The 27,469-nt window shown below is 46.9% G+C and overlaps 1 protein-coding gene across 1 annotated transcript in view; it reads right to left on the bottom strand.

Annotated features, from left to right (window-relative positions):
* TXLNG (taxilin gamma) overlaps window positions 1-27,469 on the bottom strand; it is a 49,452-nt gene that overhangs the window by 6,268 nt on the left and 15,715 nt on the right. The window contains exons 2-7 of the mRNA XM_038757117.1: window positions 12,592-12,895; window positions 9,474-9,565; window positions 6,757-6,927; window positions 4,636-4,830; window positions 3,183-3,302; window positions 882-956 (exon numbers count right to left, since the gene is read on the bottom strand). Of these exons, the coding sequence (XP_038613045.1) occupies window positions 882-956; window positions 3,183-3,302; window positions 4,636-4,830; window positions 6,757-6,927; window positions 9,474-9,565; window positions 12,592-12,880 (942 nt within the window). The 5' untranslated portion in view covers window positions 12,881-12,895. The remainder of the gene's footprint in view (window positions 1-881; window positions 957-3,182; window positions 3,303-4,635; window positions 4,831-6,756; window positions 6,928-9,473; window positions 9,566-12,591; window positions 12,896-27,469) is intronic.

Genomic DNA, 27,469 nt, shown 5'->3' with positions numbered 1-27,469 from the left:
GTAAAATGGGGATGAAGACTGTAAGACCCCTGGGGGACAACCTGATCACCTTGTAACCTCCCCAGCGCTTAGAACAGTGCTTTGCACATAGTTAAAGAGCTTAATAAACGCCATTATTATTATTATTATTATTATTATTATTATTATTACAGACTTTAAATTCCTTTGGTTGCTGGAGCCCACTGTTGGGTAGGGACTGTCTCTATATGTTGCCAACTTGTACTTCCCAAGCGCTTAGTACAGTGCTCTGCACACAATAAGCGCTCAATAAATATGATTGATGATGATGATGATGGAACAGCCAGGACTCTCGGCCCTCCAACCTGGGGGTCGCTGACCGCAAGTTCATTCATTCAATCGTATTTACTAAGCGCTTACTGTGTGCAGAGCACTGTACTAAGCGCTTGGGGAGTACAAGTCGGCAACATATAGAGACGGTCCCTACCCAACAGCGGGCTCACAGTCTAGAAGGGGGAGACAGACAACAAAACAAAACATGCGGACGGGTGTCAAGTCACCAGAATAAATAAAAATAAAGCCAGGTGCACATCATTAACAAAATAAATAGAACAGTAAATATGTACACGTAAAATAAATAGAGTAATAAATCTGTACAAACATATATACAGGTGCTGTGGGGAGGGGAAGGAGGTAGGGCTGGGGGGATGGGGAGAAGACGAGGAAAAAGGGGGCTCAGTCTGGGGCACACCAATCCCCTGGAGATTGATACGTCGGCCACAAATAATTTTTAAACTACTTGATTACGTTTCACGTCCCCAAGTGACCGATTGCCATTTTATTTCTCTGGTGTCCTCTTTCCCGCGAGGCCACTATTGAACCCCTTCACTTCAGCCGTGCCAGCCGATTCCACGCCAATTCACCTGCTGCTTTAGCTGCGCTTCCTGCTGCTTCATCTGCTCACATTTGTGTCTCGACTCCGTTGCCTCTTTCAGCAACTGGAGGGAAAAACGGAAAACAAAAAGAATTAGCAATTTAACCGGCGCCGATCGCCGGGAAGGTGAGCCAAACGCCAAATAACGAACGGTTGCAGGTAACAATGAGGGTGGTGTCTGTAAAGCGCTTACTCTGCGCCCAACGCTGTTCTAAGCACTTGGGCAGATGAAAGGTGAGCAAGTCACCTTAGAGAAGCAGCGTGGCTCAGTGGAAAGAGCACGGGCTTTGGAGTCAGAGGTCATGGGTTCGAATTCCGACTCCACCATATGTCTGCTGTGTGATCTTGGGCAAGTCACTTAACTTCTCTGGGCCTCAGTTACCTCATCTGTAAAACGGGGATTAAGACTGTGAGCCCCACGTGGGACAACCTGATCACCCTGTATCCTCCCCAGCGCTTAGAACAGTGCTTTGCACATAGTAAGCGCTTAACGAATACCATCGTTATTATTATTATTACTAAGCACTCAGGACAGTACAATAAGCGCTTAGCAAATGCCAATTATTATTATTATAAGCGCTTAGTACAGTGCTCTGCACATAGTAAGCGCTCAATAAATATGATTGATGAAGTCAGACACAGTCCCTAACCATCATAGGGCTTGGGAGAACAGATACTGAACCCCCGTGTTACAGATGACGGAACTGAGGCGAAGAGAAGTGACTTGCCCAAGATTACAGAGCAGGCGAGCGGAAGAGCCAGAATTAGAACCCAAGTCCTCTGACTCCTTGCTCTTTCCACTAGGCCGTGTGGCTTCCCGATCACATCGAGGCGATTGGAACGAGTCACTGAAATTTAGGTCTCGTGTCCCCGCGGAGCCAACTGCGGCTACTCCTCGAATCTACAGCTTGACCCCCGGACGTCAACGGAGCAGGCGGCGTTGGGAGTCATCATCATCATCATCATCATCAATCGTATCTATTGAGCGCTTACTATGTGCAGAGCACTGTACTAAGCGCTTGGGAAGTACAAATTGGCACCATATAGAGACAGTCCCTACCCAACAGTGGGCTCACAGTCTAAAAGGGGGAGACAGAGAACAAAACCAAACATCCTAACAAAATAAAATAAATAGAATAGCTATGTACAAGTAAAATAAAGTAATAAATATGTACAAACATATATCCATATATACAGGTGCTGTGGGGAAGGGAAGGAGGTAAGATGGGGGGGATGGAGAGGGGGACGAGGGGGGAGAGGAAGGAAGGCGGCCGGAACCGGCCTGAATCAGCTCCCGCCCAAGTACAAGTGCCCAGAACGGGCATTCCGGGGCGGCGGGGGTCGGAAGGGAGGGGAAGACGGCCTCATCCCTCCCATTTTATCCCATATATGCCCAGTCTCTACTTTTCCTCTCCTCCCTGTCCATCAGAAAGTCAGCCTGTCTCTGCGGGTGGCGGAGGCCCTACCGGCCTTACGGTCCACTTTTGGCTTTAACGTGTCGGACAGGCTGTTAAGTACCAGAATGGAGAGGTGGTTTTTTTTTCCCATTCTTGAATTTTTCTGAGCTGTGCACGTGGTTCAGAAGGTCACCGCCTGCTTCGTTACGAAGCCCGGCCCTAACCGAGCCTCCAGCTACGGAGCTCCAAAATACTCCTGTCAGGGGAAATGGGTGACAGATTTTTATGACCGATTTTTGTCAATGATTGTTAAGGACGGATTTGGGCAGCACTGGCGACTAACTATGATGCAACATTCCCAAGGTGGCCAACTTTACTGCTATTAACAATAATAATAATAATGATAACGGCTTTTATTAAGCACTTACTACGTGCAAAGCACCGTTCTAAGCACTGGGGAGGTTACTAGGTGATCAGGTTGTCCCACAGGGGGCTCACAGCCTTAATCCCCATTTTACAGATGAGGTAACTGAGGCACAGAGAAGTTAAGTGACTTGCCCAGAGTCACACAGCTGACAACTGGCGGAGCCGGGATCTGAACCCATGATCTCTGACTCCAAAGCCCGGGCTCTTTCCACCGTGCCACGCTGCTTCTCTAGACTGTGAGCCCACGGTTGGGTAGGGACCGTCTCTATGTGTTGCCAACTTGTGCTTCCCAAGCGCTTAGTACAGTGCTCTGCACACAGTAAGCGCTCAATAAATACAATTGATTGATTGATTCTCTAAATCTATTAAATCTAGCTTTTCAAATCCTGGTGCTGCACTGGGGGGAATCCCTTCAGCCAAGCACCCGGGTTTCCGTCTTATCCAGATTAAAGCGCGAATCAACTTACAAACTCTCTTTCCCGCTGATGTTTTTCTTCGGCTTCTTTTATGAGCTGCGTCGTCTGCTGAAGTTTGGCGTCCACCAGCTGCTGCTGCAGCTCCTTGTGTTTGAACACTTTGTCGATGTGCTGAGGGGAAAACGGCATGTGCTTCCGTTTTTCACCATTAAAAACTGGAAACCACACTGTTAGAGTGATGCCCCCGCTATCTGGATTCCACTGTCAGTTTATCGAATATTTACTGCGTCCTGAGCACTGTATTAAGTGCTTAGGAGAGTATACTGTGATGGACACGTTCCCTGCCCACATAGAGATTACGGTCTAGAGGGGAAGACAGACATTAATACTTCTAAACACTCTGTTGTTCTCTGCCAAGAGCTTAGTGCAGAGCTCTGCCCACGGTAAGCGCTCAATAGCTGACAGAAACAGGCTGCTGAATAAATTAAAATGAACGCAACTTTGTATCTTAAAAGAGTTGGTCCAGGCAGGGTTAGGTTAGGATAGGTTGGTAGAGGCCCAGAATGCTGGGGTACCCTGAAGTTCCTCCTTTCCCCTTCCCACCTGGGAATACTCAGGAACTGACTGGAATAGAGAGAAGCAGCGGGGGACAAAAGGCAACCCCGAAGATGGAGTTTGGGGAGGGTGCTTGCCCATCACCCATCCAATCCCACTATATTGGCCTCGTCGGGGGCAGTGGTGCTGTGAAGGAACCCCCAGGGGCCCACCTCCGGGACAAAACGGACCGAAGGCTGGTTCCTTTCAGTCCAAAAACCCGAGTCAATTTTATAAGCAAATCCTCTCCGGTGAACAAACTACCGCAAGAGAGGAAGCCTGTCCGGGAGGGCTCCAATAGGCAACTTCGAAGGAACAGCTCTGGGTATTTAATAAAGCTTCATCACTTCTGACGTGTGTCCCTATCTCCTCTAGTCCTTTAGGGCTCAAACTGCATCAGACTTTTTAACGCTGCTGAAGGAGAACAAAAACGGCAACTCAAGGCGAAAGATAACGCGGGCCATTTGCAGTAATGTGGAGGCCGCGGATAAGAGCACGCTGGAAAGTGGAAACTCACCTACCCCCGCCCCACGTCAACGGCCAAAAGACCTCCCTAAAAAGGAAGCGCGGTCCACCCGCTGAACTATGGGGGCCCTGAGACGGCAGGGAACGTCAGCCAAGTCAAGCTGGGCTTCTGCATCGCCCATCCCGGGGGGATTGGGGAGCCTGGAGAAGGAGAACTCAGATCTACCCGAACCTTCCGGCCCGCAAGGAAAATTAAACATCGGCACATCCGTGTGCGTGTTTGACGGGGCAGGCCAGAGTCGGAAAGCACCCGGGCTCCAATGCGCGCGGTCCCGCAGTCGAGTTTGGGGAGGGTGCTGCTTCACGGCCCCGTGTCCGAACGCCTCGCGGGGAACATTCTTTACTAATGAAACGTGGCGGTACAAGTTTTAAATAATCGCTCTACCTCTTCCCGTAACGCATACTGCTCGATGAGTTTCTTCAACTTCTCCCCCAGCTCAATGTTCTCTTGACGGAGTTTGGCATTGTGTATGTCATGCTGCTCCAGCTGAGCTTGAATTTCGTTTAAAGTGATTTGGAAATGGGCAGTGGCTTCTTTACGTCTCTCCTCTTCCTCCCGCGCTTGCTGCGTATTTTCTTCCTTTGAACCCGAGACAGTTTCTGTTAAAAGTGACCTCTTCACAGAAGATTCATTCATTCATTCGCACTGACTGAGCGCTTACTGTGTGCAGAGCACTGTACGAAGCGCTTGCAAAATACAATTCAGCAATAAAGAGAGATAATCCCCGCCTACAACGGGCTCACAGTCTAGAAGGGGGGAGACAGACATCAAAACAAGTAAACAGGCATCAATATAAATAGAATTACAGATATATGCACATCAAAACAAGTATTCGGGTATTGATATAAATAAATAGAATTATAGGTATGTACATATATACACAAGTGATGTGAGGCGGGGGTGTGGGGTAGAGCAAAGAGAGAGAGTCGGGGCGATGCGGAGGAGAGGGGGAGCTGAGGAAAAGGGGGGCTAAACGCAAAGCACCACAACAGGCAAAACTAAATGCCTAAAGAGATGGTACACTAGATTCCACTCAACAGCTGCCAAAACAATTCCAGTTTTTAGGAGACTGGATTTCAATTCTGGCAGGGGGAGGCCTCCAGGATTTCCGACTCTACCGGAGGGCTTTGTAATCTACCAGAAAGATTTTTTTGCCTTAACCCTAAACAATCGATTATTTCGGGTTATTTGGCTGGAATTCAGCCTTGCCGAGTCTTTCACATGGGAGATGCTCGACTTACGATGTTTCTTATTAGCAAGAAACGCCACTTAGGACGTTCCTACATTTGCACCGTTTTGACTTAAGGACAGTAATGCTCCCTCAAGGCGCAGCTCTTTTTCCCGTACAGTCTTCCTTGCCCAGTGTAGCTTTTGGGGAGAAGTGGGAGGGAAATTTTTTTTAAAAGTCTATTCTTTTTCCCCACCAGTCCCCCGCTCCCGGGGACCGCCACAGCTGTGAAAAAACAGTTTCATTCGCTGTGACCAAACTGTATTGTGGGGGAAATGGGAGGAAGACTAGCCTGGTAGGGTGGGTAGGTTGGATGGGGGGAGAGAGGGATGAAGAGAAGAGAAAGACAGATCTGAGAATCAGATGGAATCCCCTCAGAGGGGTGACATGTCAATCAATCAATCGTATTTATTGAGCGCTTACTGTGTGCAGAGCACTGTACTAAGTGCTTGGGAAGTACAAGTTGGCAACATATACAGACACTCCCTACCCAACAGTGGGCTCACAGTCTAGAAGAATACTAACAATGGCATTTATTAAGTGCTTACTATGTGCCAAGCACTGTTCTAAGCGCTGGGGAGGTTGCAAAGTGATCAGGTTGTCCCATGGGGGGCTCACAGTCTTAATCCCCATTTTACAGACGAGGAAACTGAGGCCCAGAGAAGTCAAGTGACTTGCCCAAAGTCACACAGCCGACAACTGGCGGAGCTGGCATTCGAACCCATGACCCCTGACTTCAAAGCCTGTGCTCTTTCCACTGAGTCCCGCTGCTTCTCTACTGTCCATTCCACTGTATTGCTGGAGTACAAACACTGGACAATTTTAATAAAAAAATAAAATATCTGAAAACGGCTCGGGATCCCCCTCCCCTCATCTGTAATAGTGCAGAACCCGAGGTGCTTAATACACTGCTCTGCACCCGGAAAGCAGTCAATAAATACGACTCGCCGATTGATTTCCCAGGCTACCCGCTCCCTGCTTTTCCCTTTCATGGGCTGGATACTTGCAGAAGGGAGCCAGGAGAAACCCTGTGTGGTTGGAGCAGCTGAGCTGGTTTGGACCAGTCTTTTAGACTGTGAGCCCACTGTTGGGTAGGGACCGTTTCTATATGTCGCCAACTTGTACTTCCCAAGCGCTTAGTACAGTGCTCTGCACACAGTAAGCGCTCAATAAATACGATTGATTGATTGACCAGAGCCTCCTCTGGCACTGAGGCTCGGCTCACCTTTCGATCTCTCGCCCGCTCCACCCCAACCCCCCGTGCGCAATGAACCAACCTTCAAGGTTTTATTGTGGCGCTGAAGTTCTCTGCAAAGGGATTCCAGTTTGCTGCGGGCCAGGATGGCTTTGCTGTGCTCACTCTGCAGGTGGACCTTCTCTTTCACAATCTGGGCTTGTTTCTTCTGGAGAATTTTCATCTGTTTCTGAACGTTTCTGCTCTCTTCCAGCTGAAATTCACAAGCGCCTTAAGTATATATTCAAAAGGGCCGTCATATCGGCCGGGGCTTACCGCGGCGGCCATGAGGTACGCGCACAAAAAGAGTCAGAGCAGGAAGGCAATACAATATCTTCGATCCATCTAAACCGAGTTTCATTTTACTTTCTTCAAACAGGTGTTTCCTGTTCTGTGTACAGGAGTGTGTTTTCCACAAGCCGACGCGGTGTCTGACTTTCTAAACGGCTAGACAGAGTCCTAGATTTTGCTCCTGGAGTCCTCCATGCCTTACCACCGCTTACCACCTCCAGTTCTCCTACGAGAACAACGTTGTGTTCTCACAGAATAATCCTAGGCCTTTATGGAAAATTCGTGCTGAATTCCTCCCCGGTGACGCCACAGACCCCCCCGGCTTCCCGTTACACCCCTGCTCGTCGTATGGGGAAGCGGCGTGGCTCTGTGGAAAGAGCCCGGGCTCGGGAGCCAGAGGTCGTGGGTTCTAATCCCGGCACCGCCACTTGTCTGCTGTGTGACTTTGGGCAAGTCACTTAACTTCTCTGGGCCTAAGTTACCTCATCTTTAAAATGGGGATTAAGACCGTGAGCCCCACGCGGGACAACCTGATCACCTTGAATCCTCCCCCGCAGCGCTTAGACTGTGAGCCCACTGTTGGGTAGGGACTGTCTCTATGTGTTGCCAATTTGTACTTCCCAAGCGCTTAGTACAGTGCTCTGCACATAGTAAGTGCTCAATAAATACGATTGATTGATTGATTAACAAATGCCATCATTATTATAATAATAATAATTATTATTATCCAGACAGGCTTGCGTTGCGGGATGAACAACCCCTAATGGCCCAACAGGGGTCTGGGCAGAATTAAGCCCTCTTTTATCCCATCTTTCCTGAGGGGACAGGAGAGAATGAAATTCTCTTTTCTAACCTAGCAGCCTTTCTCCTTTCAATTTTCCCCAAGGACTTTCCCATCTTCTGGTCTAGCCCTTAGGAAGGGTGAAGCAGCTGTCCTTCTCAGAAGGCAGACACCGCTACCTAGTCATCCACGGAACCAGCAAATGGTCGCGACTTCTGGGGAAGCGTGGGGAGAGTTATTACACTTCTGAATTTACAGGACGAGTCTTCTAAACGGTATGAAAGACATACAGTTGAAAGAGAGTTAAAGCTTTTCTGGAGACTTCGATTTTGGTACTCGAGGGGAACTCTGAAATAGGCTCATTAAGAGCAACGCCGGCAGTCTGTGGAAACTTCCCACTATGTTGATTTTCCCAAGAACACGCACTTACTTACTTACTGCATTCAATTTTGTTCTGCTTACTGCCGCATATCCAGTTTCTCCCCATTATCTACATCCCCATCTCAATCTAAATATGAAATTTCATAAAATGGCTCTCGAGCTAAAGGCCTACGTGGTGGTGTTTTTCTGCCACTTGAAATTCCATCCTTCCTGTTGGAAGCAAATAAATCACTTCATTTTAAGAGGTCTGGCCAGGAAGAAGGCTTCCATCTTTAGAGTTGCCAATATTTTTATTTTGAACGGAATCCAATACGTCGAGGAGTGGCCTAAACCCATGAAGCCCGGGGGGAACCGGCAAAAAGAAGTGAAGGCTGGGGTGGTCCACCCTTCCCCAATCACAAAACACAAATGGAATGCAAACATCACACATTTGCACAGACCCATCTCCCTGTTTCACTATAGTCTGGAACCTGATTTTCCATCCCAATGGGCTTCATCAAAGCTAATATCATTTTGAAATGATTCACTCAAATGCAGTGCTGAAAAATATCTGAGACGCTACGGCTTAGGGTACTGAATGAGTAATTCCTTAATACCCTCTTATTATGCTCCTTGGTTGAGACCTGTGGAAGCAAAACAACTTAATTCTCCTGTACCTTCTGGCTGCTTCTCATCTCCTGCCTCCCAAAGCCCCAAAACCCTCTTTGCCTCAAAGTCTTCTATTTTAGTTCTTCCTCCTGACATTCCTTTTCCACCCGCCTACAAATTCCATGCACTTTTAACTAATTTCTCAGTAACTTGATTTTAAGGAACCATGACATCTTCTCTGAGACTAATAAATAATGTGAAAACCTGAAAAGGGCCATCTGACAAATGACAGCGTACAAGAGGCTGACTCGGAATACCAACTTATGTAATTGTATTTACTGTCAGAAAGTACTTAACCTATTAGGCCGTCCTCTGATTAATCTGATTTATTTTCAATCCACTGAATCTCAAAGCAATGGCCGATTCCTATAATTGCTCTCAAAACAAGAAAACGAACAAGCTTCCTGTAACCTGGCAGTATATATAGGTTCTCGTTGGCAACCGTCAACAGGTGAAGACGCTCAAACTGGAAGAGTACTATATATTTTCCCTCTTCATAACTCAAACTTTTCATGCACAAACAAAACAGGTTTGGAAATGAAGGTTCCAAATGAAAAACAACAACTATGGACCTATAATAAGTTAAGGAAAAGTCTCCCATCAGGAAACCCCAAGTTCAGCCCTCTGTACTGTGGGTACCTGTTTGCCTGAATACTCACAAGATCGGCATACTTCTTGCACAGTGCAGCCAGTTTTTCTTCAGGAGTCGAAAGGGTATTTAAGGCCTGCATTAACAACAGAACTTCCTTTCCTGTGGAGTAACGAAACGAAAGAGAGAAGGCTTCGAGTCGGGGAAAACGGCTTTGCGCAGAGACGACCGGGGGCTACCGTCAAAATCTGCTTAGTCTGACTTCTCTGAGGACGCGGGGATAAGTGAGGCAACCTTCATCGGCGTCGGTGGGATTTACTGAGCGCTTACTGCAAACGGAGCACTGTACTAAGAGCTTAGTATAATACAACAGAGTTGGCAGACACATTTCCTGCCCATAGCGAGCTTCCAGTTCAGGGGACTCCCGGGATACCCCGAGGGACCACATCTCCAAAACTTAAAGGGCCAGGTGGAGGGGGAGAGGCAGTCCGGTTTAGATGAGATCAGGCTCCCGTTCCCTTCCCTCTCCCAGGAGCTAGGGAGATCAGGATCCTCCCTCAACATTTTCCCACAGAGCTCAAGGCCTTTCGATACAGGCAGAGATCGTGGACTGGAGGGGGAGGGAGATGGCCCAATCCCCTGGCACGTCCATACACACCCTTGGAGAACCATCAAGTACAGTAAATCACCCCGCTATTTCTTTGTGGGTGAGCAACGTGACATCCAGCGGCTATTTTCTGGCAGACGGTAAGCTCGCTGTGGGCACAAACGGTGAATACCAAATCTGTTCTATTGTAATAACAATAATTGTGGTATTTGCTTAGCGCTTACTACGTGCCAGGCACTGTACTAAGCGCTGGGGTGGATACAAGCAAACTGGGTTGGACACAGTCCCTGTCCGTTGAACCCCCGCAAGCATTTGGTCCCATGAGACAATAATAATAATTCATTCATTCAATCATATTTACTGAGCGCTTACTGTGTACAGAGCACTACTAAGTGCTTGGGAAGCACAAGTTGGCAACATATAGTAATAATAATATAATAATTCCTTTTCCACCCACCTGCAAATTCCATGCACTTTTAACTAATTTCTCACTAACTTGATATAATATTAATAATAATAATGATAATGATGGCATTTATTAAGCGCTTACTATGTGTAAAGCACTGTTCTAAGTGCTGGGGAGGTTACAAGGTGATCAGGTTGTCCCCCGGGGGGCTCCCAGTCTTAATCCCCGTTTTACAGATGAGGTAACTGAGGCTCAGAGAAGTGAAGTGACTTGCCCAAAGTCACACAGCTGACAATTGGGAGAGCCGGGATTTGAACCCATGACCTCTGACCCCAAAGCCCGGGCTCTTTCCCCGGAGCCCAATCGTTTTTCTCTCCAGAGGCCTTGGGAAGGATTGAAATGGTTAGAAGACAGCTCTCGTGCTATCTTCTGAGAGTTACGGAATGATAAGAAGAGGAATTCCTGATTGATGGGGAAATCCAGAGTCACCCCGGGAAGGAAGCCAACGTGGATGAGGAGAGTAGGCCTTGAAAACCCTGGTAAATGGGTGGGGGGAGGGATGGGGGGCGGGGGAAGAGATTGTCGCTGACGCACTGACCATCACCGCCACCTCAAATTTCCAAGGGCGAAACCCAAGGTTGCGGCTCGGCAGACTCCAGAGGGGCTTCGTGAGTGAAATCGCGGCCGCGTGCCTGTCCTAAGGGGTAGCTGAGAAGCGGCGTGGCTCAACGGAAAGAGCCCGGGCTTGGCAGTCAGAGGTCACGGGTTCAAATCCCAGCTCCGCCAACTGTCAGCTGCGTGACCTTGGGCAAGTCCCTTGGCTTCTCTGTGCCTCGGTTACCTCACCTGTAAAATGGGGATTAAGACTGGGAGCCCCCCGTGGGATAACCTGATCACCCTGTAACCTCCCCAGGGCTTAGAACAGCGCTCTGCACATTGTAAGCGCTTAACAAGTGCTGTCATCATCATCATTATTATTATTATTTTCAGTGGGGACTCTGGGTTGAAGGAGGCAGAGGCCGTTCACAAACCTACTGCTGCCCGGCTGGGATTTCCGTGGGACCACGAGAAGTGGAGATGAGAGACCGAGGCCACTTGGATCCCACCGTCTCCAAATGACTAGACGGTGCAGGAGGCCGGACGACGGGCATCCGGGGAGGATCAATCAATCAATCAATCGTATTTATTGAGCGCTTACTATGTGCAGAGCACTGTACTAAGCGCTTGGGAAGTACAAATTGGCAACACATAGAGACAGTCCCTACCCAACAGTGGCCTCACAGTCTAAAAGGGGGCTCACTGGCATGGGCCGGCACCAGTAGGAGAAAGAAGATTACGTCTCCTACAATACTATATGTGGAAGTTCCCAGTGGGCAGGGAACCCGTCTTCTAACACTGGTGTGTCCGACTCTCCCAAGCGCTTACTACAGGGCTCTGGAAGCGCTCCTTAAATACCACTGACTGATCGACTGACGCCAACGTAATCTAGAGAAGCAGCGTGGCTCGGTGGAAAGAGCCCGGGCTTTGGAGCCAGAGGTCATGGGTTCGAACCCCGGCTCCGCCACGTGTCTGCTGTGTGACCTTGGGCAAGTCACTGAACTTCTCTGAGCCTCAGTTCCCTCATCTGTAAAACGGGGATTAAGACTGTGAGCCCCACGTGGGACAACCTGATCACCTTGTATCCCCCCCAGCGCTTAGAACAGGGCTTTGCACATAGTAAGCGCTTAACAAATGCCATCATTATTATTATTGTTAGAGGTGAAGCCAAACCCTTCAGGGAGGAAGAGACGGAAGGGGCAGGGATGAGAGCAGGAGAGAAATCCCAATCTGTACAGCCTGAAACTGCTAGCCGCCTCAGATTTCTGTTTCTACGGGAAGCTAGTGGAAAGGGTCAGAGGACTTGGGTCATCATCCCGGCTCCACCACGTGTCTACTGTGTGACTTTGGTCAAGTCACTTCGCTTCTCGGTGCCTAGGTTACCTCATCCGTTCAATGAGGATCGAATCCTCCTCTCTCTGCCTGGGAGATCCGTATGGGACGGAGACTGTGTCCAACCGGTTTACCTTCCATCGACTCCAGGGTTTAGTACAGTTCCCGGCACATAGTAAGCACTAAATCAATAAGGACCGCCATGAAAGCGAGAGACAGACGGCTCCTTTTCCGCCAAATGCATACCTAAGGTTTTCTCTTTGCTCTTGTCCCGCTCCAAAGCCTGCTGACCGTCCGGGGGATCTGTTCGGGCTCCTCTCAAGGGAATCTTATCTCTTGACTCTTGCGCGCAGTACGCTGTGCGGACTGAATTTCTATTCTTGGTAATATAGTCAGTCTGTTCATCTTCCTCCAAAGAACTTTTGTTGCTCGTCCCGATATAATCTGGTCCTTGACGTTGTAAGATGTCAGTCGGCTGAGCATTTAACAGATCACCTTCTTTCACGCCAATCCCACAAATTCCAGCTTCTTCCATTGGGCCAATTATCAACTGGTCGGGGTGGGGGAGAGAGAGAGGATTAGGTTCAATTTAGTCCCGGATAAAGAGGTCTTTGCGACAAAAAAACCCCAAAACATAACAATAGTAATCATTTCTGAATGTGCCACTGATTTTCCTTGTATTGAACTGAACTGTTTGTCAAAAACAGCTGTCAGTCAAGACTCATTAAGGGTTGTCTACATGTTTTGTTTTGTTGCCTGTCTCCCCCTTCTAGACGGTGAGCCCGTTGTTGGATAGGGACCATCTCTATATGTTGCCGACTTGTACTTCCCAAGCGCTTAGTACAGTGCTCTGCATACGGTAAGCGCTCAATAAATACGATCGAATGAATGAATGAATGAATAAGGGGAGGGCTCCAGGCATGGATGACTGAAAAATACCCTGGGATTGTGATGGCCTTGGCTGGGCCATGCCCAGAGACAGAGAGAGAAACGTGGTGGCTCTCTCCTGGGAACTTCTCTGCCACGTCACCGGTAGAGTCACTGTCGGCGACAACCGAGGAAATGAAGAGGGGCCTGTTAGATGGGATACCAGGTTTCTTCCACTGTTTTGTTTTTTTAAGAAATCTCTGAATCCCTCAGTGTCACCCTCCTCCTTTCTCTTCCCCTCTAACATCTGTTATCCTCATCACGTGGTTATTCTTTAGTAATCTGCCAAACGCCCCCGTACACACTTCCACCCATATACACATCCTCGTGGGCTTTAAAATAAAAACCAACCCGCTAGAGTTCTCCAAAGACACGTATCCCACCCAATCGGACTGTGGCTTTCTAGGTCTGCCACTGAAGGAGGTGTTCCTCCCTTTAATCATGGCACACTCTACCTACTGCTCATTTTTTCAGCCCTTTATCTGTAAATCTCTCAAACACCACATTATCAAATCCCCCCAACTCCAACATTACCACTCCCTTCGATGGCCATTTCTCTGTGTGGGAGGTGTCCTGGAAATATCAACTGCATGGCCGCTGGTTTGTCCCGTTCGACCAGCCCTCCCATCTTCTTCTGACTGGGCAGTTCTTGCACTACAGATCATATGATTCCTTACGAATCCTTTCGGCCTTAGATGCTCTCCAATATTTCCTAGCACTCCTCCTACCAACCCACAGCACCTCTGCTGTCATTCCATATGCATCTGAAGGTTGAGATCACCCAATCTGTTTTGTCAAATCCCGCCGATCCACACGCCAGGAACAGATTCTCAGGGGTCGCTAGGAGAACTCCGTGGAAGTGGTCCCAGTGCTTTGCACAACGTAAGGCGATACTAGGAATCTTCATGTGCAATAGGGTCCGACCCTGATCTCCGCTCCACCTCTCTGCAGCCCCGTCCAAGCCCGAACAGGGTTTTTAAGCCACTTCCCTTCCTTTACCAAAAATAAATACAGCTAAGACCTTCAAAATTCAGGGAAGGCAGCAAAAATGTGGATGGTTGTTTCACTTCCTTATTTACCGTAATTAGTTTGGAGACTCGTCTCTTCATTTTAATAAGCATCTTTAGAAGAGCACACTAATAGGTATGAAGAAGAGCCAGGGTTTAACACGCCACACATCTTATTTCTGTATTGCTACCCAAAACACAGAACAACGCTGTATACCAAGGAACGCATCAATCAATCAATCGTATTTATTGAGAGCTTACTGTGTACAGAGCACTGTACTAAGCGCTTGGGAAGTACAAGTTGGCAACATATAGAGACAGTCCCTACCCAACAGTGGGCTCACAGTCTACACAGGTCTAACTGGATGTGGCCAAAGTGCACCCACTTCTGGGCAGGACAGTGAGCCGGTGGTGTAGCCCAGTCTCCGATAGTCCCAAACCTGAGGAAACCCAGAAGTGGAGATGGTTTTCGGCCTAAGAATTACAGCCATCACACACTGATTTTTTTTGTTTCTAGACGGCATGATTCAGCAGAGCACCGCATCAAAATGAACAAGTTAGAGGTGCTAAGGAGTCAAACTTCTGTGGGTTGAAAACGCAGGAATTGGACTGCCAGCAGAGTCAGAATCTCTCTCTCTCTCCTTTCTTTCGTTCTCTCCACCCACCTGAAAGTGCTCTGACTGATTCAGAGTTGGCTCCCAAGCCATGACTGGCTTCTTCAAGTAACAAGTGTGGACTTCCTATGATCCACGATGTCCCAATCAATCAATCATTCACACTTACTGAACTGCGCACAGAGCTGTGTAGAAAGAGCTTTGGAGAGTACAGACGGTTAAAACCCAGTCCCCGCCCTCGAGGAACTTGCAATCTACTGGGGGAGAAAGGCAGGCAGGCCTTGTTCACAAACAGAGAGTATCGGGCCCTCCACCACAGGCTTGCCTCAACGTGGCTCCCTGGAAAGAGCGTGGCCTTGGGAGTCAGAGGTCATGGGTTCTAATCCCATCTCAATCAATCAATCAATCAATTGTATTTATTGAGCGCTTACTGTGTGCAGAGCACTGTACTAAGCGCTTGGGGAGTACAAGTTGGCAACATATAGAGACAGTCCCTACCCAACAGTGGGCTCACAGTCTCGCCACTCGTCAATTGTGTGACTCTGGGCAAGCCACTTCAATCAATCAATCAATTATATTTATTGAGCGCTTACTATGTGCAGAGCACTGTACTAAGCGCTTGGGAAGCACAAATTGGCAACATATAGAGACAGTCCCTACCCAACATTGGGCTCACAGTCTAAAAGGGGGAGACAGAGAAAAAACAAACAAACATACTAACAAAATAAAATAAATAGAATAGATATGTACAAGTAAAATCAATCAATCAATCAATCGTATTTATTGAGCGCTTACTATGTGCAGAGCACTGTACTAAGCGCTTGGGAAGTACAAATTGGCATCACATAGAGACAGTCCCTACCCAACAGTGGGCTCACAGTCTAAAAGGGGGAGACAGAGAACAGAACCAAACATACCAACAAAATAAAATAAGTAGGATAGAAATGTACAAGTAAAATAAATAAATGAATAAATAGAGTAATAAATATGTACAAACATATATACATATATACAGGTGCTGTGGGGAAGGGAAGGAGGTAAGATGGGGGGGATGGGGAGGGGGACGAGGGGGAGAGGCAACCTCACTTCCCGTTGCCTCAGTTACCTCATCTGGAAAATGGGGATTAAGACCGTGAGGCCTCACGTGGGACAACCTGATCACCTTGAATCCCCCCCAGCGCTTAGAACAGTGCTTTGCACATAGTAAGTGCTTAACAAATACCGTCATTATTATTATTATCATCATTATTACTGAGGCAGAAACGACCCAGGTAACCTCCCCTACCTAGCCTAAGGAAGACTCTAACTAGAGATGGAGGCCCTGCCTCTGAACTCCTCCCAAAAGGGGTCCAGTAAGCTACCTTCTCCAGTTGGCCACTACAGCGTCCATCCTGATTCATTCATTCATTCAATCGTATTTATTGAGCGCTTACTGTGTGCAGAGCACTGGACTAAGCGCTGGGGAAGTACAAGTTGGCAACACACAGAGACGGTCCCTACCCAACAGCGGGCTCACAGTCTAGAAGGGGGAGACGGAGAACAAAACAAAACATGTTAACAAAATAAAATAAATAGAATAAGTATGTACAAATAAAATAGAGTAATAAATACGTACTGATCTACCTGCCCTAGTCAGCCAAGTGGAATGGGGAGCGTGCCTACAGGTGGGGAGGGGCAGAGAGGCTCTGCTCAGCCCCCCCGACTTGTTCAGGCCCATCGGGTGGGAGCCATTCTGGTGGTCTTGGGCAGCGGGTGGGAATTTGCAGGAAAACATCAGAGGCGCGCGTTTCCTGTGCCTTCCCTCCGGTGACCAGTTGCTTACTTCCAAGGCACGGGATTTTGGCTCTGTTCAAGGGCCGATGTGGGAAGAGCGAGGAGGAGGAAGAGGAGGAGGAGGAAGAGGGCTGCCCAGATCCCCTGCCAAGGGTCAGGGTGAGGCAGCGCAATCAACCTCCGACCAGCGTTTCGGCATCACGTTCGGACTACGTTAACGAGGTAAGCAATATAAGGCTCATTTTCACACTGTTTAAAAAACTCGTTCACATTCTTTTTAAAAACCTGTCAGAACAATACGGTGGACTTGAAAAATCTGAGACCAAGTACCCGACTTCCAACTTTAGGAGGCTAAGTGACAAAATCTGGATACCAAACCCTCACAAAGTTCTCACACTCAACAAAAAATCTTTAGTGCGCTCCTAAAAGTTCTCAGAACACTGAAATTAACTTAGAAAAGGAGATTAGAGGGTATTTTATTTTATTTTTTTAAATTTACAGCACCCTCTAATCACTGAGTTTAGCATGTTCACCACTGCTGAAGGATATCTAAATAGTAAAATAACATAGCGGGGACTCTTGGAAGGAAAATGAATTGGTTTGCATAAATCAAGCACAAATTTGAATATTGTGTCAGCAGTTCTAGTTGGAAAAATCTGCACTTTGGCCATCATTTCAGACTTTCAACGACTACACTGCAGCTGAATGAGACCTGGCTGAAGCGACGTATTACAGACTACCTGGAATCAATAGAGAAAACTGAACTTTCGGATGAAGACATCCGCATTAAACAATTCGGCTGAGTCATGAGTCGAAGCAAAATACAGCCTTACAAAATACAAGAACGCTGCTGTGCACCAAAACTAACTGTGCAAAAACGGGCTACGTTTCTAATATTATTTGTTCCAGTATTCAGGCGCTTCATGGTGGGTTTGATCTATTCTAAATAGACTAAGTGGGCACAACAATACCTGGAGGGCATACACATCTCTCGCCAACAAAAATCGTTTCCTTTTAAGAATCAGCCGTAGGAAGAAAAAGATACGTGGCTCAGTGGAAAGAGCCCGGGCTTTGGAGTCAGAGGTCATGGGTTCAAATCCCCGCTCTGCCAGTTGTCAGCTGTGTGACTTTGGGCAAATCACTTCACTTCTCCAGGCCTCAGTTCCCTCATCTGTAAAATGGGGGTGAAGACTGGGAGCCCCCTGTGGGACAACCTGTTCACCTTGCAACCTCCCCAGTGCTTAGAACAGTGCTTTGCACATAGTAAGCGCTTAATAAATGCCATTATTATTATTATTAATAAATACGATTGAATGACTGACTTTGGGCAAGTCACAACTTCTCTGGGCCTCAGTTACCTCATCTGTAAAATGGGGATGAAGACTGTGAGCCCCCCACGGGGCAACCTGATCACCCTGTAACCTTCCCAGCAATTAGAACAGCGTTTTGCACACAGTTAGCGTTTAATAAATGCTATTATTATTATTATTATTATTATTATTATTATTATTATTATCATCCCCCCGAGACAATCTGGTGAACCTGTGAAAGCAGTATGGCCTAGTAGATAGAGCAGAGGCTTGAGAGGCAGAGGGACCCGGGTTCTTATCCCAGCTCTGCCACTAGTCTGCCGTGTGATCTTGGGCAAGTCACTTCACTTCTCTGTGCCTCAGTTACCTCACCTGTAAAATGGGGACTAAGACTGTGAGCCCTACATGGACCGTGTTCCAACCTGATTTGCTTCTATCTACCCTTGTGCTTGGAACAGTGCTTGGCAGAGAGTGGGCGCTTAATAAGCACCATTCAAAAAATGCCATTCTGCGAAAAGCGACAGGAAGAAGGGAAATCTCCAAAACCTAAGACACAAGTAGAACTCTCTCCTGCACGCCCTCAACTTTCCACAAGCAACAGGATCAAGAACAAAGGCAGACCCGTCAGATGTGACCACAGGTTAACGTGAAACAGGCTGGAAGATTCCTACCTCTCTATCTCCACATGATTCTTTGTAAAGACTAAAACCGTAGCTAGAAGAGGTTTCCAAAAAGCCCCGACCATAGCCGACACCTCTGGAGTGCTGAAAACACGCTAAAGGGCAAGAACGGTGGCTAAAGAAAATAAAACCGCCCACCGATCGATAAATCTTCACACCAGGGACAGTCTCCGACTCCTTCCAAAGGCAGGGGGATATCAGGTGGGGAAAAGGCCGGGGAATCCAGCGTTCGAGTTCTCACCTCCAGCTCCACGGCGGACTGCTCTGCTAGCACTGGCTTCTCTGCCTCGATTCCCTCACCCGCACAGCACGTTCACCTCCCTCACGAGATGAGTCTGAGGCATTTCATGACGGCGTTTTGAATTCTTGAGACTAAAAGGCACCGGGGCCAATTATTTCTATAAACCACCGGGAAAGGGAAGGGCTCGACAACTGAGTGACTACAACCCAACAGCAGGTGGAATTTAACCTGTGCCCGGGCATTACAATCATGCCCGAAATCCTGGTGCACTGATAAGCTTTACTGATATCAATACCCTGTTCTCACGATCTCCCCTCTCACTCACCGAAGGCAAGCGTCGCGTGTGTTTTGCAAAAGGAAAAGTGCTCAAAAGGCTAATCTACAAAAGACTCCCAGATCCAGTTCTCCGAGGAAGCGGCATGATGGTAAATGTTTTGCTCCTCCTCTGCCTTGAAGGTAGGCACCAGGCAGCGTTTGCAGTAAATGCTTATTAAAAGTTCCTCACACTATAAAGAAACGTAAGGCATTCGATTCCCAGCCAGATTTGGACGGGCAAGACATTCGGTCACGGTACATTTGACCACAACCTTCTCCCTGACCCCCACTTAAAAGCCTAACTCAAATCTAGCTGGCTCACTGCCTGACTTTCTGAGGTACGGAAAGCATAAAAGTAAAAAATTTCCCACGATTTACTTTTGCCGGGAAAGGTGGGTCCTCCCGGACGGTTCGATTCTACTTGGTTCATTGTCGAGATGTTGACATAACAGGTGGGCAGGTTCAATAAATGAACAGAGAACAATATGGGACTCAATCTCGAATTTCAACACGCCTGAAACCCCAAATCTTTGCTACAGCCCCAAGTCTGTGGGCCTTTTCTGTGGGACCCCTTTGAAATGCCCCACGCCACGCTCTGCTCCCCATCCGGGGGTCCACTGAGGCAGCAACAGGGTGGCCTTTAGCCACGGGAGCTCAGGAGGGAATTTCAGATGGTGGCACTGGCTGGGCAGAAAGACCCCGGGACCCCGTGTCAGGGGGCCCGGTTCTAATCCCACCTCTGCCATTAATAATAATAATAATAATATAATAATAATAACCTGTCTACATGTTTTGTATTGTTGCCTGTCTCCCCCTTCTAGACTGTGAGCCCGTTGTCGGGTAGGGACCGTCTCTATATGTTGCCGACTTGTACTTCCCAAGCGCTTAGTCCAGTGCTCTGCACACAGTAAGCACTCAATAAATACGATTGAATGAATGACAGCCTGTGTCCAACCTGATTTGCTTGTATCCACCGTAGTGCTTGGCTCTTAGTAAGCTCTTAATATTTATTACTCTATTTTATTTGTACATATTCTATTTATTTTATTTTGTTAATATGTTTTGTTTGGTTCTCTGTCTCCCCCTTCTAGACTGTGAGCCCACTGTTGGGTAGGGACCGTCTCTGTTGCCAACTTGTACTTCCCAAGCGCTTAGTACAGTGCTCTGCACACAGTAAGCGCTCAATAAATACGATTGAATGAATGAATGAATAATAGTAATAATAATGATGGCATTTATTAAGCGCTTACTGTGTGCCAAGCACTGCTCTAAGTGCTGGGAAGGCAATCAAGTTGTCCCACGTGGGGCTCACAGACTTAATCCCCATTATCCAGATGAGGGAACTGAGGCCCAGAGAAGTGAAGTGACTTGCCCAAAGTCACACAGCTGACAAGTGGCGGAGCAGGGATTTGAACCCATGAGCTCTGACTCCAAAGCCCGGGACTCTTTCCACTGAGCCACGCTGCTTCTCTGATAATGATGGCATTTGTTAAGCGCTTACTATGTGCAAAGCACTGTTCTAAGCGCTGGGGGGATACAAGGTGATCAGGTTGCCCCACGTGGGGCTCACAGACTTAATCACCATTTTACAGATGAGGGAACTGAGGCTCAGAGAAGTTAAGTGACTTGCCCAAGGTCACACAGCAGACATGTGGAGGAGCTGGGATTCAAACCCATGACCTCCGACTCCAAAGCCCATGCTCTTTCCACTGAGCCATGCTGCTTCTCTATTAGCCTGCTATTAGCCATTGGCCTGCTAACTGTGGGGAAGTCGCTTACCTCAGTTTCTTCAACTGTAAAATGGGGAGGATTCTTTCATTCATTCATTCAATCGTATTTATTGAGCGCTTACTGTGTGCAGAGCACTGTACTAAGCGCTTGGGAAGTACAAGTTGGCAACATACAGAGATGGTCCCTACCCAACGGCGGGCTCACAGTCTAGAAGATAATCCTATAATACCGCAGACGGGCCTCATAAACCTGGGTATGCAGAAGAGTGACAGATGAACCTCTTTCTACCCAAGTGCACGGTAACCTACTGGGTTAAAAAAATATACAAACTACAATTTCACGATCATGGGCTCTTAAGCTATTAGTGAGGACTCTTGAAAGGGATCTGGGGAATCTCCTTGGTTTCAAAGAACCAGTCTGGGTCTGGCACGGAAAAAAAGAGGCAAAACTTTGGGCATCATGGGGAAAGGCTGCCCTACAAAGCCAAGAACTACCCTGTGCCATCCCGGTGTCATGGTATGGAAGCGGGGTGGTTAGCTGGAGAAGATTCACAGAGGTCTGTCAAGAAGATCAGGAGGATGGAGCAAAGATTTCTGTGGGTCCAATATTAACGGGAGACATTTCTTGAGCTCCAGAAATGAACCAGAGCTTAATGAATACCTCGGCTCACTGACATCTACTGGGATCCCAACTCAATCATAAGGAAGCTGAGCATTATCATATGAAGAGAGGGGACAAAAAGTCTTTTTCCACAGTCGAGAAGATGAGGAGTGACAAAAAAAGTGCCACTTCCAAAATCCCCACTAGAGAAAGGAAGGTAAATTGCTTTCAGTGCTGATACTCCATGACTGAAGTACAAATTTACTTTTCTCAGGCATTACTATCATTTTTCAATACATAGCCTACAGAATCTTTTATTCTGGTAGGATTTACCCCTCACTAAATCCTACACTTGACACCCAAAAAAAATCAAAATTTTTGTTTTGAACTCTAGTCAGTTCATCCTACTCAGCCCACAAGGATCTGTGATGCTCTTTCAACAATTTGGAAAGATCTGAGTTTTCTTTCCATTTAGGAAAAATTTGCCTAATTGCACCCAAATCTGAAAAATACTGACTGGCAGAGCCAATAATGAAGCCTACTTGATTTGCCTCTTACTATCCTCCATGAAAGAAGGTTACCTAAAAGCCACACATTCATATACTCAGGATACTCTCATTTGGCTTTCATCAGCCTCGTCTTTTTCTCTTTCTCTTGTCTCTCCCCGCACAACCCCGGCTGAAGGGAAAAGGAGCAAGGAGTTGAAAATTTGACTGCTTAAGATACTCTCAAACAACTGTAGCTTTCTCCCGAAGATAATACAGAGATTTTTGTGAGAGAGTCAGAACCGGAGATTTCAGTTACAAGAAAAAAAAGCCAATCTGATAAACATTTTTGGGCACAAGAATAAATTCTATAGCTTATTACTTAGTAAATTGCTGCAGACCAAGCAGAGGAGTACCTTTACGGCGCTGCAGATTATTTTCATTAGCAGCCTGGCCTAGTGGATAGCGCACAGGCCTGGGAATCAGAAGGACATGTTTTCTAATCCCAACTCCACCTCCTGTGGCAAGTCACTTCACTTCTCTGGGCCTCGGTTACCTCATCCATAAAATGGGGATTCAGACTGTGGGCCCCATGTGGGACGTAGACTGGTTCCAACCTGATCGGCTTATATTCAGCGCTTAGAGCTTTGCAAATAGTAAGCGCTTAACAAATACCATCATTATTATTATTATTATCTACCCCAGAGCATAGTTTGGTCTTTTCTCAGGAAGATAGATTCATCCACGCTCAAGTGATCAACACACCCCCATTGTTTATGTAGCTGACTGATCTGGGGACACGGACTCACTTCGTTGACCAAAGCAGATGTTTTTAGACACGAATTTAACAGAGACATAAACAAATCACTGGATTTAAAGATGGGGGAATTATGTGAAGAGCATGTAGCCTACTGTGTTACAGATCGGTGCCCATGTAACAGTGCTTCGCAAATGCCATAAATAAAAAAAAAACTGGGTGATAAAACCTCCATTTTTCTCTGTGCACCTAACATAGAGCACCCGGGTCACTTTTAAATTTGGGAATCGTAAACTGCACACAGGTTTGGGAGTTAGGAGAGCTACCAACAGCCTACTTGTGCGGCAGCCTGTTCTTCCAGGATGTGTGTTCTCACGTGCTTTGGACTGAACACTCTTTGGGAATTAGGGAATGTTCTTCCAACAACACATGACTGCATGGGTAGAATAATGATGCAGTACTGGAAGAAATGTCTCTGCATATCGGTGTGATGTAGGTGAAGCCCCATCCACTAATGATCCTTAATAAATACGGGTATCTATTAAGTGCTTACCTCATGCCAAGCACTGAGGTAGGTACAAAATAATTGCAGTAGACGAAGTCCATCTCACACAGGGTTCAGAGTCTAAGAGAGGTATTTTAAACTTATCTGACAGACATGAAACTGAAGCAGAGGGAGGTTAAGTGACTTTCCCAAGGTCATTCAGCAGACACATGGAGGCACGCCTGACTCCATTCAGCCATGCTGAGTTTTCTTTAGGGAAGGGCTCATCGACAGTATTTATTGAGTGCTATGTGCAGAGCACTGTGCAAAGCACTTGGGAGAGAACTACACAACAGAATTAACAGACACTTTCCCCGTCCAAAAACAGAACCCCATTACTGCAGAGCTGGGTACTCCATTCACTCAAAACCAAAAACCAAAAAGAAAGCAAAACATACTATATAAGTCTACCCTCCTCTGGCCCACAAGGTTTTACCTGTGATTCTTTTTCCATCATTTGGAAACGCTGTTTTCCTCCAATTGGGCAAAAATGTACCTCATTCTCCCAAAATGTGAAGTTTAGAGTACAGTGCTTTGCACATAGTAAGCGCTTAATAAATGCCATTATTATTATTAGAGTGCCTGATGAGACCAAACAATAGCAAAACCTAGCACTGCTCGACTTTTGCAACCCTCCCTGAAGGCACTTCATAGCAAAGATAACCGGGAAATAACAAACCTTTCCACTTGCCCTGAAATGAAATCAAACTGAGCAAAGGCAGGCTAAAAGTTGTTGTAATTACTTGTGAAGTACAAAGGGCTACCAGAAAAATAGAGATTCTACGGTTGAATCTGTGTGGGGTGACAGCTAAGAGACTACTAGAAGTAGCACAGGATAAAGTCCCAATATAAGCTTAAAATTAGGAAACCAAACAAGCAATGCACATTTAAATCCCACAAATACATTTCTCTAATCACCACAGACAAGTTAAAAAATAAATAAATCAAAGTTGGCAAGGGGGCAGTACCATGTGCAATTAACAGGCAGGACAAGAGAGGCAGAGAGGCAGGAGATAAGAGAAAACCCCAAACAACAAACAATTAAGCAAAAAAGAGCTCAAGGCAGAGGGCACCTGATCGGTGTAATTTTTTCTTTGACTAGTGAACTGAGTCAATATTTGTGAGCCCCAAACCACAAGTCATGAAAACAAGTGACTAGGGGTGAGTGGGGGGCGGAAAGGGGGTGGATCTCCACTGTTGGAAACAAAAGTGGGACAACCTGATCACCTTGTATTCTCCCCAGCGCTTAGAACAGTGCTTTGCACATAGTAAGCGCTTAATAAATACCAACATTATTATTATTAGGGCATCTGCTTCCCACTTTTAATTACCAATCATATTTATTGAGCACATACTTTGTGCAGAGTACTGTACTAAAATGCGTGAGAGAGTACAATGTAACGAAGTTGGCAGACACATTCCCTACCCACGAGGAGTTGACAGTCTAAATAATGGATAAACCTGCCAATAGTAATAATAATAACACTCTACAATGTGCTGGAGTTTATACAAGATAATCGGTGGACACAGTCCCTGACCCACATTCTTCATCCCCGTTTTACAAATGGGGTGACAGGCACAGAGACGTTATGTGACTTACCCAAGGTCACGGGGCAGAGCTGGGATTAGAACCCATGTCCTCCTGACTTCAAAGCCTATGCTCTATCGACTAGGCCACGCTGCCGTACGTTTACTGTATTTACTGAGCGCCTCCATGTACAGTGCATTGTGCCTCATTCATTCATTCAATCGTATTTATTGAGCGCTTACTGTGTGAAGAGCACTGTACTAAGCGCTTGGGAAGTACAAGTTGGCAACATACAGAGATGGTCCCTACCCAACAGTGGGCTCACAGTCTAGAACTGTGCCCTTCAGAGTTAAACTGAGTTGGTTGACAAAATCTCTACTCTCAAGGATCTTAAAACTTGCAGCTTAAATAATTGTCCCGTTAAGAGGAAGGAGAAAAAGTGGACAGGTGGATGAATAACCGATTAAGTAAGGTCAGTAGTTCTGTCCCTCGGGAGAGGAATTAATCAACTATAGGGAGTCCAGGAATGGCTGAATAACGCTCAAATTCCAGACTAATGATGATGACGGCATTTATTAAGCACTTACTATGTGTAAAGCACTGTTCTAAGCGCAGGGGAGATTACAAGGTAATGAGGTTGTCCCATGGGGGGGCTCACAGTTTTAATCCCCACTTTACAGATGAGGGAACTGAGGCCCAGAGAAGTGAAGTGACTTGCCCAAAGTCACACAGCTGACTAGTGGCAGAGCTGGGATTTGAACCCATGACCTGTGACTCCAAAGCCCGGGCTTTTTCCACTGAGCCATGCTGCTTCTCCAGATTAATGGACAGTGCCAACCGGCTCAGACCTTCAATCGCATCTCAAGACCGAAATCTCTTTGTGGGCAGGGAACGTGTCAGTCAGTCAATAGCATTTACTGAGCGCTGTGTGCAGAGCACCGTACTAAGCGCTTGGGAGAGGACAACAATACAACAGACACATTCCCTGCCCATAATGAGCTACCAGCTCTGCTGAGGTGGATTCTTCCAGGTGCTGAGCACAACGCCCTGCACAAAGGGAACACTCAATAAATACCAATGATTGATTAAATCTCCTAACCAGGAGCAAAACTGTGTCATTTTCAGTCTACACCCTACCTCTCCCACTGTCCCTCTGAAGGATGTGCTAATGGTCGGCGACAGGGTCCAAATCTGGACATTTCACTACGGTCAAAAACCACTTGCTAAGCTCATCCATCTGTTGAGCCCACTGCTGGGCAGGGCCCGTCTCTATGTGTTGCTAACTTGTACCTCCCAAGCGCTTAGTACAGTGCTCTGCACACAGTCAGAGCTCAATAAATACGATTGAATGAATGAATGGAAGGGCGGGCTTCCCTCTACACTACCCGTCATCATCTTTGTCACCAACGGTTTTTACTGAGCGCTTACCGTGTGCAAAGCACTGTAATAAGCACTCGAGGGCAGCAGAGTTGGCAGACACATTCCCTGCCCATGGTGAGCTTACTGAATAATGAGTAATAACTGATAGATAAATTGATAACTGATAAATGCTGTGGGGCTGAGGGTTGGGATGAAGAGTGTCCCCTTTCCCATCTCCGACTTCAGGACGGGTCTGGATTGCAAATCAATCAATCAATCAATCGTATTTATTGAGCGCTTACTATGTGCAGAGCACTGTACTAAGCGCTTGGGAAGTACAAATTGGCATCACATAGAGACAGTCCCTACCCTACAGTGGGCTCACAGTCTAAAAGGGGGAGACAGAGAACAGAACCAAACATACCAACAAAATAAAAGAGTCCAGACTCCCCGGTAGCAGGAGGAGTCCACGGGGCAAGGCCACCTCAAATAATCCAGGAGTCCTGGTGGGCTTCTCGGAAGGCAACGCCAACATGCAGTTCGGGGTTAAGACCCCCTAAGATTCACCGTCAAGGTCCAACCTCCTCCAGGATGCCTTCCCAGACTGAGCCCCTTCCTTCCTCTCCCCCTCTCCATCCCCCCCATCTTACCTCCTTCCCTTCCCCACAGCACCTGTATATATGTATATATGTTTGTACATATTTATTACTCTATTTATTTATTTATTTATTTATTTTACTTGCATGTGTCTATCCTATTTATTTTATTTTGTTAGTATGTTTGGTTTTGTTCTCTGTCTCCCCCTTTTAGACTGTGAGCCCACTGTTGGGTAGGGACTGTCTCTATATGTTGCCAATTTGTACTTCCCAAGCGCTTAGTACAGTGCTCTGCACATAGTAAGTGCTCAATAAATACGATTGATGATGATGAACCTCATTAACTTCATCTACCCCAGCGCTTCGTACAATGCCTGGCACAGAGTAAGCACTTAATCACCATAAAAATGGGCACCCTAGCAGCTTCTCACAAGCAGTCCCTGAATAACTGTGAGTTGGCCTCCCCGTGAGTGCTTTCAACTCTTTTGAGATTAATTCAAAAGAGCACGGGGAAGGTATGAATATAAAGCGGAAGAAGGAAAAGAAAAGGCGCCTTATCGGGAAGCATTTTACTGATTTCTGAAAAGACTGTGCTTCTAAATGCCCTCATTTTTTTCACGTTTCAGTTCAAATATTTTCTCCTGTGGCTGGTTTAAA

This window comes from Tachyglossus aculeatus, chromosome 15 (assembly GCF_015852505.1).
Source record: "Tachyglossus aculeatus isolate mTacAcu1 chromosome 15, mTacAcu1.pri, whole genome shotgun sequence".
Classification (NCBI taxonomy): domain Eukaryota; kingdom Metazoa; phylum Chordata; class Mammalia; order Monotremata; family Tachyglossidae; genus Tachyglossus; species Tachyglossus aculeatus.
This window is presented reverse-complemented; position numbering and strand designations above follow the sequence as displayed.